The following is a 14829-nucleotide window of genomic DNA, read 5'->3' as shown; positions in this document are numbered from 1 at the left end:
GTATCTCCAAAAGGAAACTTCAAGATTTATTTACCGAGTCAGAGACAGAGATTTTCTATTTACTGGTTCACTTTCTAAAGTCGCAGGTCAGGGCTGGGTCAGAAGAGCTCTCTCACCTGTCAACCACATTCACACCCCCTCCTCAGAATCACATGCGGCAGCTGGTCAAGAGCTCAGACGACTCAACATGGACAAAAACCAGGAGGACAGATTTTCTAAAAACTGTAGGCTTTTTTTTATTATTATTATTCAGTTAAGAGGTAGACAGATGAACATGGAAGGCTGTCCCATTCAACTTGCCCAAAGTTCATATTCCACTTCATTCATCCATCCCACACTGCCAAAAATCTTAAATAATCAAGATGGCCACAAGGCTTGTTCTTCCTACTTAGCAATAACAGTCAAATGAATTGCTTGCAAAGAAGTTACAACTAAAATTCATTGTATCCCAAGAATCTCACCCCTCTAAGCAGTCCCCACCTATGCCAGCAGAACCTGCCACCACTGACAGGAGGGCAGAGCGCCAGGGACTGGTTCTCCAACAGACTACAAGGGAAGCTTCAGTTACATTTTGGTGGTGGTGGTGGTGGTGGTGGTTGTTAAATCCCTGTGCATGTGAGGGCAGAAGCTGGTGAATTCAACAAAGCAGAGTACACTCTGTCAAATGGCTCTGCATGGTTATTTAAAAAAATAATCATCACAAGTCATCTTCATAGGCAACAATTACAACATAATGGGATTGAAGCCTGATACAAAAAGTAGAGAAATATGTACAGGAACTCACAGCCCAGAAGGAAAAGAGGGGCCTCAGTGGGAACCGGTGGAAACCTGGCTATTTTACACAGCTAATTTTGAGATAAGTCATATTTAGCACAAAAGCAATTATAGCGTAAATAACACTTCCTCCCACAGCTCCCCCCGCTTGAAAAAGACTCGGTCCTGGGTAACACTGTCATCCTCCTTCAGGCAAGCAGGAATGCGCAAGGTGGTCCCAAATATCGACAGAAATCTCAAGCAGCTTCACACACTCTTGAGGATGCCGTATTTGAAGACTGCCATGACAGCAGCGCTGATGACACCAGAGATGGGGACTGTGACAAACCAAGCCATAAAAATGTTGCGAAAGAGTCGCCAGTCAACAGCCTTCTTGGAACGAAGCCAGCCGACCGACACAACAGAGCCCACCTACGAGAGAAAAGTGGCAGGGGGCGGGGGGAGAACTGGTTACTAAAGTGCCAGAGATATTCTGGCAAAGGTGCTTGAAGTTACTCAGGTGAGCAGCCCAATTCCATGGAAGCTGGTTTATAAACAAACAGGTCTGGGATTACTCAAGGGTAATCTGCACCAAGCATGCTCAAGTACGATTTGAAAAGAACACTCTTCTTTCCTCTTGCTTGCTACCTGGGAGCTCATGAATGTGTATTGCTGAGGAATAAACCTTTACGCTCCTCAGAGCTCCTATTAGACAGCAGCTGTATCAGACCTAGTAAGACGATCATCCCAGAGAGATTCTGGCAGAAAAAGGATGACTCGGCAAGCTCCGTGTTGGGCCAGCATTTTAGAAAAAAAGCCAATCTCTTCCTTTTCCTAGAATCACTACGTGGTTATCAGGCAATCTTAAGATCAAACAGGCTTCCCAGGACTTCAATCCGAAGAAGCCCTCATAAGTGCCTTCTGTAAATAGACTGCCCAACAAGCCTCACAGACTTAACTGCAGCTTCAACTGCCACAAAAGGCAGCAAATTCCACTTGGTCAGAACAGCTGGCCTGCTTGCTAGCACACACCCAAACTACACTGAATGACTTTCCCAGAAAGAGCATAATAGTGCTAAACAGAAATGACTGGAGAGAAAACAAAATTGTAAAACCACTGCAACAAGGATTAAGTAACAGAGGGAGGGGTTAGCAGGCAGAAATCACAGCTGCCTCTGGAGGCAAGATCTTTGCCATCACATGGGGAGAATGCCTACTGAACTACTTCCATAGATAAACGCAACAATGATAAGACCTAGGTCTTCACTCTGGTAGTTCCTTTGTCCTAAGCTTACGGATTTTGCAACTCCACCTGATCAAGATTTTCTAAATCAAAATATCAGAGCAAAGGTTTCAAAGTCCTTTGTGTTAGGAGAAGCACTAGGAAAACACACTTCTATCACACTTACTTTACAATGAGTTGTACTGATGGGAAGGCCAATGTTTGATGCGATTACCACAGTGAGGGCAGATGCCAATTCGATACTGAAGCCACTGCAGACACAAAGATGGTCAAAAATTGAATTGGTTTACCCTGTTCTACTCAGTGACTGAACTTCTACTGATATTTGATAGAATACACAACTCCCCTTCCCCTAGGAAAGACTGAAGTCTTCAGTTACGTCTGCTAATAAACAAAGTTCACACTTCTACTTTGCAGTAGTTTGATAAACATCAGTATTAGTTCCCAAGAAAGAATTCACTCTTGGCATACACATTTGAATGGGTAAATGTTTGACCAAATATTTAAGGGGCCAGGCAGTAAGTTAAATCCGACACAGGAACTGAGGACAACCTGGAGACTTGGAACTAGGGGGGTGGGTGGGTGGGGGGTGGGTGTGTGTGTGTGTGTGTGTGTGTGTGTGTTAGCACTACCCAGCGTGACAGCTGCTTTGCCTACTCACCTGGAGGGAGTTATCGGTGTCAGATCCTTCCCCATCGTCTGGATAACTCTCCTTCCCCAAACCCACAGACCAATACAGATACCAACACCACCATAGAGCAGAAGCCATATTGGGACTGCCTCTTTGGAAGACACAGCTCCATTTTGGTAAATCAGAAATAAAGCCACCAGAGGCCCAATGGCATTGCTGAAAAAAAAAAAGAGAGAGTGGGTTTTTCCACAAGGACTCCAACTTGGTGAAAAGTCCACTTCCAGGTCACTAGATGACTTCCTAGGCTTTCCAAGGCAGTCTTCAAAGCTCATGTAGCACACATGCCTTTCTTCCAAAGGAAACAAGTAAAACTCCAACCTACAGAAGAAAGCGAAAACTGCTGAGGGAGGGAACTGTTGCACAGTCCATGGCTTCTGCACCTTCCCCGCCCCCTCCCAGATAGATTAAGGCAACTCCTGGGCGTCCACGAACCTTACAAACCATGCAACTAAAGCCAACAACACACAAATCCATCCTGCAGGGCGCTTTCTTCTTAACATCTCAGTTTACTCAGAACTATTACTTTTAATAAAAGTTTCCCTGTGCTTGTCTTCTATAGAAATAGCTCAACATTCTTTGTAATCTCTTGGGAAAAAGAAATCACTGATTTATTAAGTCTGTGACCGCTATTATTTCACCCAACTAGATTATTCCAAGTCCTACAAGTGGTGTGAGCACTACTACCACAAACACAGGCCTTATGAAAAGGAAAAATTATCAAAATAGCCAGGCGAAGATGCAAAGTCAACCGACCTGACGTCATTGCCACCATGGGCGAACGACCCAAAGCAGGCAGTAAGGATCTGCAGGAACTGGAAGAGGAGGGAGACTTCAGGTTTATCCTGGTCACACCATTCTTCTAGAGAGCCGCTGCTTCCTTTCCGGTCACCCAGACCCATCTCCGCCTTGACGCTCATGTCCATCTCAGACGCCGAGTGAAGCTCAGACACGGCATTGCAGTAACTGGTGTAACTGTCCATTCGAATGCGCTTCTTGCTGTCTGTGCTGGGCCATGTCAGTTTCTCCATTTCTTCACCTTTCTGCTCACCTTCTTTGGCACGGAATGAATCAAGGGGCATGCCACAGATGGCCATGGTGTAGGAGGTGTAGCTGTTATTGCGCCGCAGGGGCTTGTCACCGGAGTCTCCCATGCAATCCCCCACCTTGGCCAGATGTAACTTGTGAAGAAGCTCTTTATACAAGCCAGAATCCTTGTGCACGGTGTGATACTGGTAGTGGCCACTGGAATTGATCTGATTGCTGACAGCTTGACTGAACTGAACAAGGTTCCCATTAGGCAACTGCACTGCACCTGGCCAGGACCAAAAAAGAACAATTCAACAGTGAAAACAGCATGCCTCCCCGCGAATGGTGGGTGCAACTCCAGGAAGCTCTACCCACCATTCATGGTGCTGTCCAGGCTGGTCTCCTTCAGGTCCACACTGGGAAGCCGCTCCCACTCTGGAGCCTCTTCCAGGTCCCCGAGCTTGAATGAGACTGTCCTCTCCTCCACCACGGCCCGCGAGGGCACGGCGGCAGAGCCAGTGTCGGAGGCGGGACTCCTGTTCTCGGCATCACCAGCAGGCAACTTGGTTTCTTCGTGGTCTTCTTTCAAGCTACACTTTTTTTCCATTAATGGGCTTTCAGAAGGACTAGACTTTATTTCTCCTGAGGGGGAGGGAAAAAAGGACTTTTTTTTTCTTTGCTTGGTTTTGATGTAACTACCTTTGTTCTACATTTTTCCTTTATCTACCACCATCAAAAAATTCCCACCTCAAAATAAAGTCACAGGCAAGCATCAGTTAAAATACAAACCAATTCTGCTGCCCACCTAATTATCTGTCAGCAACACAGGCCACCTGTGTTAGGGGTTACAGAGTTGATCTTTAACGACCCAGACTGTATATAACTATGGCATGTCCTTGGCTTTTTTTTCACAAACCTTCAAAATGTGAAGTCCCCCCTCCACTACCCCTTAGTGCAATGCAAACATGGAAACTGGCAGATGACTAGAAATCTGAGCTGCACATAAATTCACGAAAGGAATCTCCCAAATTTTAGTCCCAAGAGTTCAAGAAGTGACTAACGCAGGCAGCCAAAAAATGCAGCTTTAAATTCCACCTCTAGTGTAAGAGAAATGCCACGACCACAGGAGTGATCTCTGCCTGTCCTGTCACTGCTCAGCAGGTCTCACTCAGGCACCTGCTCAGGCGGCCCTGACATACACACAGCAGCACAGAAACCAGACTTGTCTCACTTTCTCCCAGATGAGGGCAAGAACTGGGTCAGGGAGTCTGCAAGTCTCCGAGCCCACGGTGCACACGGCCCAGCAGGCCTGGCAGAGTCTCAGGACTCCACTGCAGTGACACAGCACTCCTCCTGAAACACTGCAGTGTCTGCACCCCCACTGCTAACCAGCACGCTGCAGAGCCCAGCCCTGGCGCAGGCTCAGCCCGAGACACAAGCAAGAACGACCCTACCACGATGGGTCCTCGTAGCCCAAAGGATCTTTGCCTGCAACACCCAAAAAGCCTTACAGCAAGTACAGTTCGGACATTAGTCTGCCGTGCCTCTGTGTACGCCACCAAACACAGTATGTACCGACTCGTACCCAAGGTGAGATTCTCATAGCAGACTTAGTTTTGCTTGCCTGAATCTGAAATTACACTGAGAACTGCAGTGCTTCCTCTACAAAAGCACTTTGTACCTTACCCTTCTTTTTCATTAAGATGGACTTAAGCCTCTCAGTTAACACAGGCTACAATTTCCCCATATTTATCATGGCACTAGCAACTGCCAAGATACATTAAAAAAAAGTTTTTTTTTAATTCCTAGCCTGTCTCTACAGTACATGCTGAATAATCTTTATGTATGACTGGGTCAAGTCATTTTAAGCCCCTTTAAGAACAGTTTGAACAGCAGACCTCTTTATTCTCAAACTTCCATTTAAAGCCACATCATCAATCTCTCCACGCAGAGAATTCTCACAGGTGGCCCAAAAAACAAAGTCAACACAGTCATTACCAGACAACCCCGTTTGTTTCAAGTTGGTACTTACGTTCAATTTTTCTCTTCATCCTGGGACATACAAAGAACCAGACGATAAGGGCACAGAAAACGGCACATCCCACCGAGATGAGAATGGTACCCCACAGAGGAAGTGTGTCAAAGCCCAGCACTAGGAGATAAAATGGTGCATCTTGAAAACCCCCGGGCGACAGCCCCCCTACAAGCACGTGCACACCCGCCTCTCAGGCCTTAGAGGGGTCCCCCACGCCAGCCCGGGACCCGCCACACGGTTCTGCTGTGCTAGTGGCCACGCAGATCTGGGAGGAAAATCCAATGAGCAGCTTGAACCCTCCAGAGCCTGCCCTCTTGAACGCCCTCGGCTTTCGCAGACTCGCTCTCTTCTCTGCTTTGCCGAAGGTCAGATCACCGTGCTGAGGACCTGCGACCAGATGCCCAGCCCTCCTACTCCTGTGCTGCCACCACACATCTGCACATTCAGATTGGTTTTAATGTTATGGAAAGTTCTCTCTTTGCAAACATTATCAAACCAGGATTTAGAAAACAGGGATATTACCTGTCAAAAGGTAATGTTTTGAATAGTTCAAATACTTCCTTCTTCCACAGAAGGGGAAATTTGGTGGCTTCACTAAGAAGCCTCATCTCAAACAGACATGCCTTTCGTCGCCTAATTCAAAGATCACTAATTGGCTCCCATCTGCTGGTCACCTCCACCCACTAGGCGCCAAGCCACCAGTCTACAGTGAATGGAGGAGAGCACCACACAATCCTGCAGAAATCCCAAGAGGACACAATGATCTACATTTTATCTAAGAATCAGTTACTTAAGTTTGTTCTGCTACATTTTTCTCACACAGCATTAAATGATATAACCGAAATTCTATGGTTCCCCCAACTACCATTAGCCTTTCACATTAAAAAAAAAAAGGCTCCTTGAAACATTAAAGTGCTGGGGTGACTAGAAGTCCTTTTATTTTTAAAATCTACTTTCAATTTTGATCATCTAGTTACACAAATTAAAACATACGTAAAATTTAATCACTATTTAAATGTATCTATTTCCCAAGTCAAAAGGGGAAATGAGACTGGTTCTTCTTGAAATGATCCATAAAGGACAGAACAAAAAATATTCAAGTTCCCGTTTTCAAAAACGAACAGTCAGGTTCCAACTAGGGGCGCTGCTGCGACCACATAAACTTAAGTGCTTAAGAGATTCATGGGAGAGTTCGTCATTTAACATGAAAAACTCGATTTACAGCAGAATGAAAATTCAGCATACGTGCCTTTTTCACCTGTACCATTTTAAGGATACTGGGTATCCTTAATAAGATCAATATTATCATAGGAGTTCGTTTTTTCCCATGTGAGTCCAAGAATAAAAATAAACTTATTTAAAAATATTTCACTGACTCCACTTCCGGTCAGTGACTTATGACTTCAGTGAGACTTAGGAAGCCGGGTCACCACCCATTAGTCAGAAACGGAATCCATTTAATGATTCACAAGCACTAAGAAACTAGAAAGAGCTATTTAAAAAACTGAGGGCTAACATACAGTGAGGGCAAAGGGCGCCAGGACACTATTCCAGTTCTCTCTATATGCATGTGACTGGGTAGCAACATACCATCTATTTCTTTCAGTGGGTCAAAAAAAAAAAATTATACAAATTACTGACTATGCTGTCCCAGGCCACAAGCCAAAGGAGCCCTTTACCAAACTACTGTACTGTTTCGTCTGAGCAGTTCTAAGGTTATAAATCCTCCATTTTTTGTAGTGGCTAAATTAACATGCAGCACCATAATGTAACTCATGCCTTGACTTGGTTCCAAGATGAAAATACTTAACATTTCAACCTTTTTCATCTTAGCTGTATGAATTCTTCTTCCAAGGGTACTTAGAACAGGTGTTAAGCAGCCCAACTCTTCTTATTCAAGTAGATTCAGAGAAGTAAATTTAGAACTTAAAGAGATAAAAGTAGCTCCATTTGGGAGGAAAAAAAAAAAAGAAAAAAAGGACTATCCAGCAAATCAGTCCTAAGTGACTGATTACTGAAGACCAGATGGAACTAATGACTCTTGAGCAGTCGAGGTCAGTATCAATTCCAGCATTTTTAGCACAAATAGGAAAGAGGAAGGGAGAAGATCATATTATCGGTGAATCCTGTGAAGACTAAAGAGGAAAGGTCTGTAGTGATTTAGAATCTGAGCAGGTCTTTTTGGTTGAAAAACTATCTAGTTAACTCAGCATACACTAGCCTGCCGCCTTCTGAAATGGGCGCAGGCCAGCCACCTTCTAGGAGATTTCAGCCCTGTAAAGCAAAAAGGGGTAAATTGGGCATTTAATGCAAGTTTTATCAACAACTTTAAATTCACATTCAAATATTTTGACATGTACTTACACGGTGCTCCACTATACATGATGGAGAAGAGGTTTATTCCAATTGTACAGGCATAGAACACGGGCAAAGCTCGCAAACCATTAGGAACTGGATCTGCCTGCAAAACATCAAGATCGGTTATCTTAACAACCATAGAAGTTAATCCATGTAACAGGGCAGGCCCTGGAATTCTGGTGCCAATAACCGGCTCTCCACAGCAGTTTCCAAGGCCAACTAGGCTTTCCCCACATTTGCTCTTGGGAAGTCTCCATACAAAATCAATTCCTCTGAGGATGAGGGGTTTTGAGTTTATCCTTCTTTTCACTAACAAAGCTACCTACACATCACTGACTGCTAATATCCTGCATAATCAGTTTCAATACACACATTCTAATGACTGACCACCTGCGTGGCCTGAGGATGGATGATGATCTGTCTGCAGAAGGTATCAACAAGACTGTGAGAGGGAAGGACTCTGGCTGCCCGACTTCACACCTGCCAAAACTTTGTCTTCAACGGAAAACACGCAGAATATGCCTTCAACAACCATCTTAGCTAAACAGCTGATAATGTGTTACTAAAGTGTAAGGATAAAAACCAAAATGTACTCTCTTTGTATGGCTCACATTGTTCCTGGCACTGAGATGTCAAGGGGCAAAGTGAGCAGCTTCCTGACCTCACAGAACTGACACTGACCTTTTCAGAGACGTAATATCCACAATGCAGGCTGTGATTGGTCAAAGTGAAGCAGCAGCCACGTAGTCCAACTACACACTCCCCAAGAGAAACCAACAGCAGTAAAGCAGGCGGGCTGCAGTAGGAAACACCTGACCCGACCACTAATGTGTCCTTGTGAAATACCAGTCAAGGTTCCTGAGTCCAGGAAAAGCGCCAAACAAGAAGGACCCTCCTTTATTCTCCCTCAGTGGCCCCGCTCACTGGCTTCCCAAGGTCCAGCAGGGCTAAGAACTCTCATGAAAATGTTTAGCACGCTGTGATCCACCTAACACCACAGACAACTTCACCAATACCCCATTAACTAGTTATGGAGGGCGGGGGGGGGGGTCTTCAACCTTCACTGTAATACTTTTTTTACATACTTGATGACCTTGAGCGTGTTCATCTAAAAGATAGGCCTAGAAAGAGAATGAGGACAGCACAGTCATGCTTTCTTCAATGAGACCTTAAACACTCAACAGGAAAACACTGCTCCTTTCCCATGCCTGCTGCTCAATGCCACAACCCTACAGCGCAAGCTTTGACTTTTGGCCACCAGCTGACAGACATCACCAGAACAAATTTTCAGAAAATAAGGAATTTTTAGAAACAATGTTTAACTTAAAATACTCCCCACAAAGCTTACCAACCTAAAGATTTTCCTTGCAATCTAAAATTCAATCATAACTAAAAATATTCCCACTCATCACCTAAAATCTCCTCATCTTTTAATAGACTGGCAATGATAACTGTGTGTGTGTGTGTGTGTGTATTGTCAGTGTGTGCACGCACACGTGACATCCCCAAAGTCAGCATTATCACATCCATCTTCACTGACGTAAGTATAACACTTCAACAAGTCTGAACATTTTACTTAAACTTTCCTAGCAGGGAAGGAATGAAAACCCTCTGTGTACTTGACAGAAGTGAATTCCCCATCCAGAAAGGCAGACAGATTTCATCATGAGACACACAAAACCCCTGCTGAACCCATCCAGGACCGCGACACGGCGGTGCAACAGGAATCCCTAAAGCGGGTCCGGTCTTGTTATGTTAGAGATTTAAGGCTGAAACCAGAGCAGTAAAAATTCTGGTCTGTGTCAAGCAATGATCCTCAAATTTAAGGCTAATCCGACCATGTACCACAGCCTTGTGGAACGGAGAGCTGGGAGCTAGTCTATACCTGTTTGCAGAGTAACACATTACCAAGGCCAGTCAAGTTCACAGCTGTATACTCTTCACCAAGTCACACTGTAACACTGTAACAAACTGTGGGCTTCCACATTTCAAACCTGTTACATTGTTATCTTTCCTGAGACTCATAAAGCAATTAGTGACTCCCTACACCGATGCAGAATTTCTCCAGAGGCACCCTTGCTTCCCCAAGAGCTTAGAACTAGACCAGAGAAGTGGGTCTGAAGACATCCTCACCCGTTGGGACCAACCTCCTATCTCCCTTCAAGTTCAGCAACATCCATTCACTTAGAAACAGGACAACTTTGTTTGCCGAGAAAAACGCATTTACTCTGACTGTAACTCATCTTCTTGTTGACATTTACTCTGGCGCCAGCATCAGACTTCTCTTCTATCTGGTCCCTCAAAGGGGTTTTCAAATAGGCAGGAAATTAAATGGCTGTCCTAATTTCTTTTTCCCCTGCCTTTGCTGCTCCTTTTCTTTTCTTTTTAACCTATTCTAAGCAACTGTAGTCACGACGGGAGACAGAGTCCTCCTTTAGGGCCTTATAAACCGGGTATCAGCAGCAGCGCTGTGGACAAGCATTTAACTGGCAGCTTGGAAAAGGCCACAGGGGACAGACATTATGACTTACTGAACCCCAAGCTACAAATCAAACTGGCCTGAATATAGTGTGAAGCTAGCATCTGCACCCAGCCAGCCAAAGCCACCCTCAAAAAGTCTTACTTTCTTGCTCCTCGTTCTCACCACTGTCTCCAGTCAACTTTTCCTTTCTGAATGCGCTCTGGAGTATTCAAGTTTACTTCTTTCAGAGAACTCCACAGAGTTCTGATGTACAGAACAAAGCACTCCTTTAACTTTCCAAGGCCACACACCTACACACCAATCAGGGTGGCAGGCATGCCATGGGATCTGTATATGACCAACTGTGACCTTCGAAAGGCTAGAGAGAAGAAAGGTTACCTTCCGGAGGATGAATGCACGAACAAGGAAGAACAAAATTCCAGACATAATACCAGAAAGCAGTGGAGAGACGAACCAAGACATCACTGGAAGAGAACAAAGTAGAAAAAATGTCAACCAGGGAGAGCACTTTACATGTTGGTGCCCTGTTTTCAACTCCTCAGTCTGTCTCTCCAGTCCACACAATATCCTCCCGCCCCTAATACCATAGGAACGAATGGTACAATACAAAGCAAAATGGCAGAATTAAACATACCAATTTTGATCAGCTCAGACCACCTGACACCTTCCTGCCCCTTCGCCACAAGCGAGAAACCAATGGTCGCCCCGACAATGCAATGGGTCCCCGATATGGGGAGCTTCAAGAACGAAGCCACTAGTTGCCACACAGCAGAACCTGAAACACAAGGCGAGTAGGATTCAGCAAATGGTAATATGCCAGAGTGCAAGCACGGCTTTCTGAAGGAAAGACCCCGGAAGGCTCGCCATCAAAAAGGAAACCACACAGGACACAAATGTACATTCCCCACCACTGAGAGAACAAGGCCCTGTAAGAACTTACCAAACATAGCACTGACCGAGCCTGCCATCAGCAAGTGCGTCGAGTTTCCGTACATGTTCACGTCAATCAAGCCCTTGCGGATGGTCTCGCTCACTTTGGCCCCAAGCAGGACGGAGCCCACGGTTTCAAAGATGCTAGCTAAGATACAGGCTTGCCTCAGGGTCACTACACCGGAACCTACGGCGGTGCCGAACGAATTGGCTACATCATTGGCTCCCACGGAGAATGCCAGGACAAACGCAATGATGAAGCCTAGGATGAGCATCCAAAGATAGTCTTTGGGAGGAGCCGCGACAGTAGCAGCCAGCGTAGTGGCGATCAGCGTGGCCGGGGTAGCTGCCATTCTTCCAGGAGTTGAGTGGTTTCTTAATGAACGACAGGAATTACTGGGGGGAAGGGTTGGTGGGGGGGGGGGTGGGACTTTCAAGGTGTGTAAACAGAATATGAGGTATCCAAAATGCTAATAATAAATAATATATATCATATAAAATTAAATACTGTAAACTACGGCACAGAAACTGAGCCGGAGAGTTAATGCTATACACTGCTGCGTAGGGATGTCTGTGGTTGGGAGTTTCTTTGGTTCTGCAGAGCTAAAAGGACGAAGGAGAATTCCATGGCGGAGAAGAGAAAGGACCCAAGTTCATCCTGGAACGGAGAAGGGGCGGGGGGGGGGAGGGAGGGAGAGAAAGGAACAGAAAAATCATAGCAGCGACGGCCCTGAGCAGCCAGCCCAGCACCCCCAGCTCAGCTCTGCCCACGCGGCCCCGGACCCCCGGCGTGCCCTCCTCCCGCTGCCCGAGGCGCCGGGAGGACGCGCCAGGCAGCGAGGCACGTGGCGCAGTGGACCGACCAGTCCCCACCCGGCCTGCGCGCGCCCAACCCGGGCCGCGCGCGCGTCCTCCGCGCAAAAAAAAAAAAAAAAAAAAAAAAAACGGAAAAGATCCGTTCCCGCGCGCGCCGCCCCGGGACCGCCAAAATGGCCCGCGGGCGGGCAGGCGGAAAAGGGAGGAGGAGGGCAGCAGCTGTCCACCAGGCCGCTTCCGGCGCCAAGGCCTCGGGAAGAAAAGAATAAGCCCTTGCCCAAGGCGGCGCCCCCACGCACTTACCAGATGAGACGGAGGGCCGAAAGCAGACGAGAGCGAGGCGGCCACGAGCTCACACTCCCGGGAACCGGCGGAAGGAGGCTGCTGCGGGCGCTCGGCGGGCCTCGTAGACCCAGCCGGGAAGCAGCTGCTGGCGACTCAGCAGCCCAGAAGGAAGCGCAGGCAGTGCGCGGCAGCCATCACCGTGGCGGAGCACGCCGCCGGCCTGTACTTATAGCCGGTGCCGCGCCCCGCGTGACCCGCCGCGCCTCCCCTCGCCACGGCTCGGTTCCGCCCCCCGAGCTGACGCAGCGCCGCCAGTGCGCCCGGGCGCGCCCGTCCGCCGCTCATTGGCCGTCGCCGGGTCCAGCGGCCACTCCCGCCGGCGCAGCGCTGATCCACGTGGGGCGGGAGCGCCCAGCCCCAGCGGCCTCGCCCCGCCAGCCCCGCACCTTCAGGTCCTGCGGGCTAGCTGCCCACGATGGCCGCTGCATCGCCGACCTGCGGGGTTCACACAAGTCACCTCTCTCGGGCCCGGATTGCCATGCCGGCCGCGCACCAGAGGCCGGCGCGCCCCGGAGCTACACCTAGCTGACTCGCTGCGGCGGAGCTTGCGCTGTGGGGCCCTGCCTTCCATTCCTGACTCGTCAGGAACCTGTCTGTGACCTGTCCTTTGGCCGGACTGGGCGCTGTGTCTCGCCCGAGGAGCGGCGGGGCGGCGCTCACGTGGTCGCTAACTCCGTATACTTGGGTGGAAACTGGGAGAGTCCTTCACGAGAGCCCACGGGTCCCCTGCCGGTTGTGCGCCCAGCTCCTGGTGGCTGTGCGGGATTCATGTCCCTCAGCCCAGACCTTGGATCGCCTGTGGCTCGCGGGGCGGGTGTTGGCAGCTTTGGGAGTCTGCCTCACGCTCCTGCTTGCTGTAGTGGGTCATCTTGAGTGAAGCCCGGGTGAAATGAGTTCCTTGTGTGTGCGAAGCTTGCCAGGACTGAGTAGGTGTTCTCCTGCACCGCGTGCCTGTTTGGGGTTGTAAAAAGGGGGATCTCTTTACATCTGGAAGCTGCCCCTATCCTTGAGGTTGACCTTGATTTCTGTTTCCTTTACAAGGCAGACGACCATGATATAGTTTTTGTTAAGACCGAGGCCAAACTTGGCCTTCTGAACCGGACGTGAGGTCGCTCGGTGAAACAGCACACACCAGCCGAAGGATGCAACAGCAAGAGGTTTTATTTGGTTACCAGCGCGCTGGGGCCGAGGCCAGTTCCTCACGCAGGAAGCTAGGCATCGACCCCGAATCATTAGACAGAGGGGTTTTTAAAAGGCTAAGCTAAGGCTAAAATCATTAACATAAGCAGGAAGGGTGAACCATTAACATGAGCAGGGAGTGGGAATCATTAACATAAGAGGGAGGGGGCCATGCCATTAGGGGCGGAGGCTAGTTGCAGGTGCCCCTTATCTCTCAGGCTCCCAGGCTCTATCATGAAATGTGTCACTGCCCTTCACTGTCCTTTTACCGCAAGCAGAATACAGAAAGTAAAAAGCAAATTAAATTCTTCTGTCATTTCAATCCTAAATGTCCCTTTTCAGTTTTGACCTTAACATGAATGATTCTGCCCCCTTTGGGCATTTTATTGAGCACCAGACTAAGGCAAACCATTCGTGCCAAGGGAGATTAAGAGCCTGGTCTCTTGTCAGGGTTGTAGTGAGATTAACAGAAGCCCAGCCAGACAGACTTAAAATGTTCCAGAGCTCTCCCCACATTTTCCCCCCATCGTTGGCACTGAATAGAAACAAACATGTAGATGGTTGCTACCTCTGAGTCATCTATACAGACTTCAGCTCAGAGGGTGGTCTGAGCTACCTAGAACATCTGTTCAGCGCTCCAGGTCCCAAGGTCATGTCTGAAAGACAAAGTCTCTGCCCAGGAGCGATGGCTCTGAAGTGTAATTCTACACATGCACACACACGTGCACGGCCCGTAATGTTCTATTCCTTCCGCCTTTGCATTTCAAGGTTATAAATAAAAACAGTGAAGGAAAAGGGTGGGATTTGTTAAAGTTCCACAGTGTTATGCCATTTAAAACAAGAATTTTCGGGCCCGGCGGCGTGGCCTAGCGGCTAAAGTCCTCACCTTCAATGCCCCGGGATCCCATATGGGCGCCGGTTCTAATCCCGGAAGCTCCACTTCCCATCCAGCTCCCTGTTTGTGGCCTGGG

The 14829-nt window shown here is 47.9% G+C and overlaps 1 protein-coding gene across 3 annotated transcripts; it reads right to left on the bottom strand.

Moving 5' to 3' along the window:
- Nucleotides 1-581: 581 nt before the first annotated feature.
- On the bottom strand, nucleotides 582-12813 carry SLC20A1 (solute carrier family 20 member 1). Of its 3 annotated transcripts, XM_058667633.1 has the most exons (11): nucleotides 12638-12807; nucleotides 11529-12176; nucleotides 11223-11363; nucleotides 10967-11052; nucleotides 8113-8209; nucleotides 5746-5865; nucleotides 4089-4355; nucleotides 3441-3999; nucleotides 2658-2843; nucleotides 2163-2247; nucleotides 582-1185 (listed from the first exon to the last, which is right to left on the bottom strand). In XM_058667633.1, the coding sequence occupies exons 2-11, from the start codon at nucleotides 11869-11871 to the stop codon at nucleotides 1021-1023; spliced, it is 2049 nt and encodes a 682-aa protein (XP_058523616.1). In that variant the 5' UTR covers nucleotides 11872-12176; nucleotides 12638-12807; the 3' UTR covers nucleotides 582-1020. The 3 variants fall into 3 exon arrangements, with proteins under 3 accessions (XP_058523616.1, XP_058523617.1, XP_058523618.1); XM_058667634.1 differs by lacking the exons at nucleotides 10967-11052; nucleotides 11223-11363; nucleotides 11529-12176; nucleotides 12638-12807 and adding an exon at nucleotides 7964-8022 and having other exon boundaries at nucleotides 8113-8182; XM_058667635.1 differs by lacking the exons at nucleotides 582-1185; nucleotides 2163-2247; nucleotides 2658-2843; ... (1 more) ...; nucleotides 4089-4355; nucleotides 5746-5865 and adding an exon at nucleotides 6636-8022 and having other exon boundaries at nucleotides 12638-12813.
- Between the last annotated feature and the right edge of the window lie 2016 nt (nucleotides 12814-14829).

Source organism: Ochotona princeps, chromosome 8, assembly GCF_030435755.1.
Source record: "Ochotona princeps isolate mOchPri1 chromosome 8, mOchPri1.hap1, whole genome shotgun sequence".
NCBI classification, from domain to species: Eukaryota; Metazoa; Chordata; class Mammalia; order Lagomorpha; family Ochotonidae; genus Ochotona; species Ochotona princeps.
This window is presented reverse-complemented; position numbering and strand designations above follow the sequence as displayed.

Bases quoted from the DNA above. Each gene is read 5' to 3' on its own strand.
- SLC20A1 (XM_058667633.1), bottom strand. From the start codon at position 11,871: ATGGCAGCTACCCCGGCCACGCTGATCGCCACTACGCTGGCTGCTACT. The intron at 11,364-11,528 runs GTAAGTTCTTAC...CTTGTGTTTCAG, and splicing joins CTCGGTCAGTGCTATGTTTG to GTTCTGCTGTGTGGCAACTA. The intron at 8,210-10,966 runs GTAACCTTTCTT...GATGTTTTGCAG, and splicing joins GTGCATTCATCCTCCGGAAG to GCAGATCCAGTTCCTAATGG.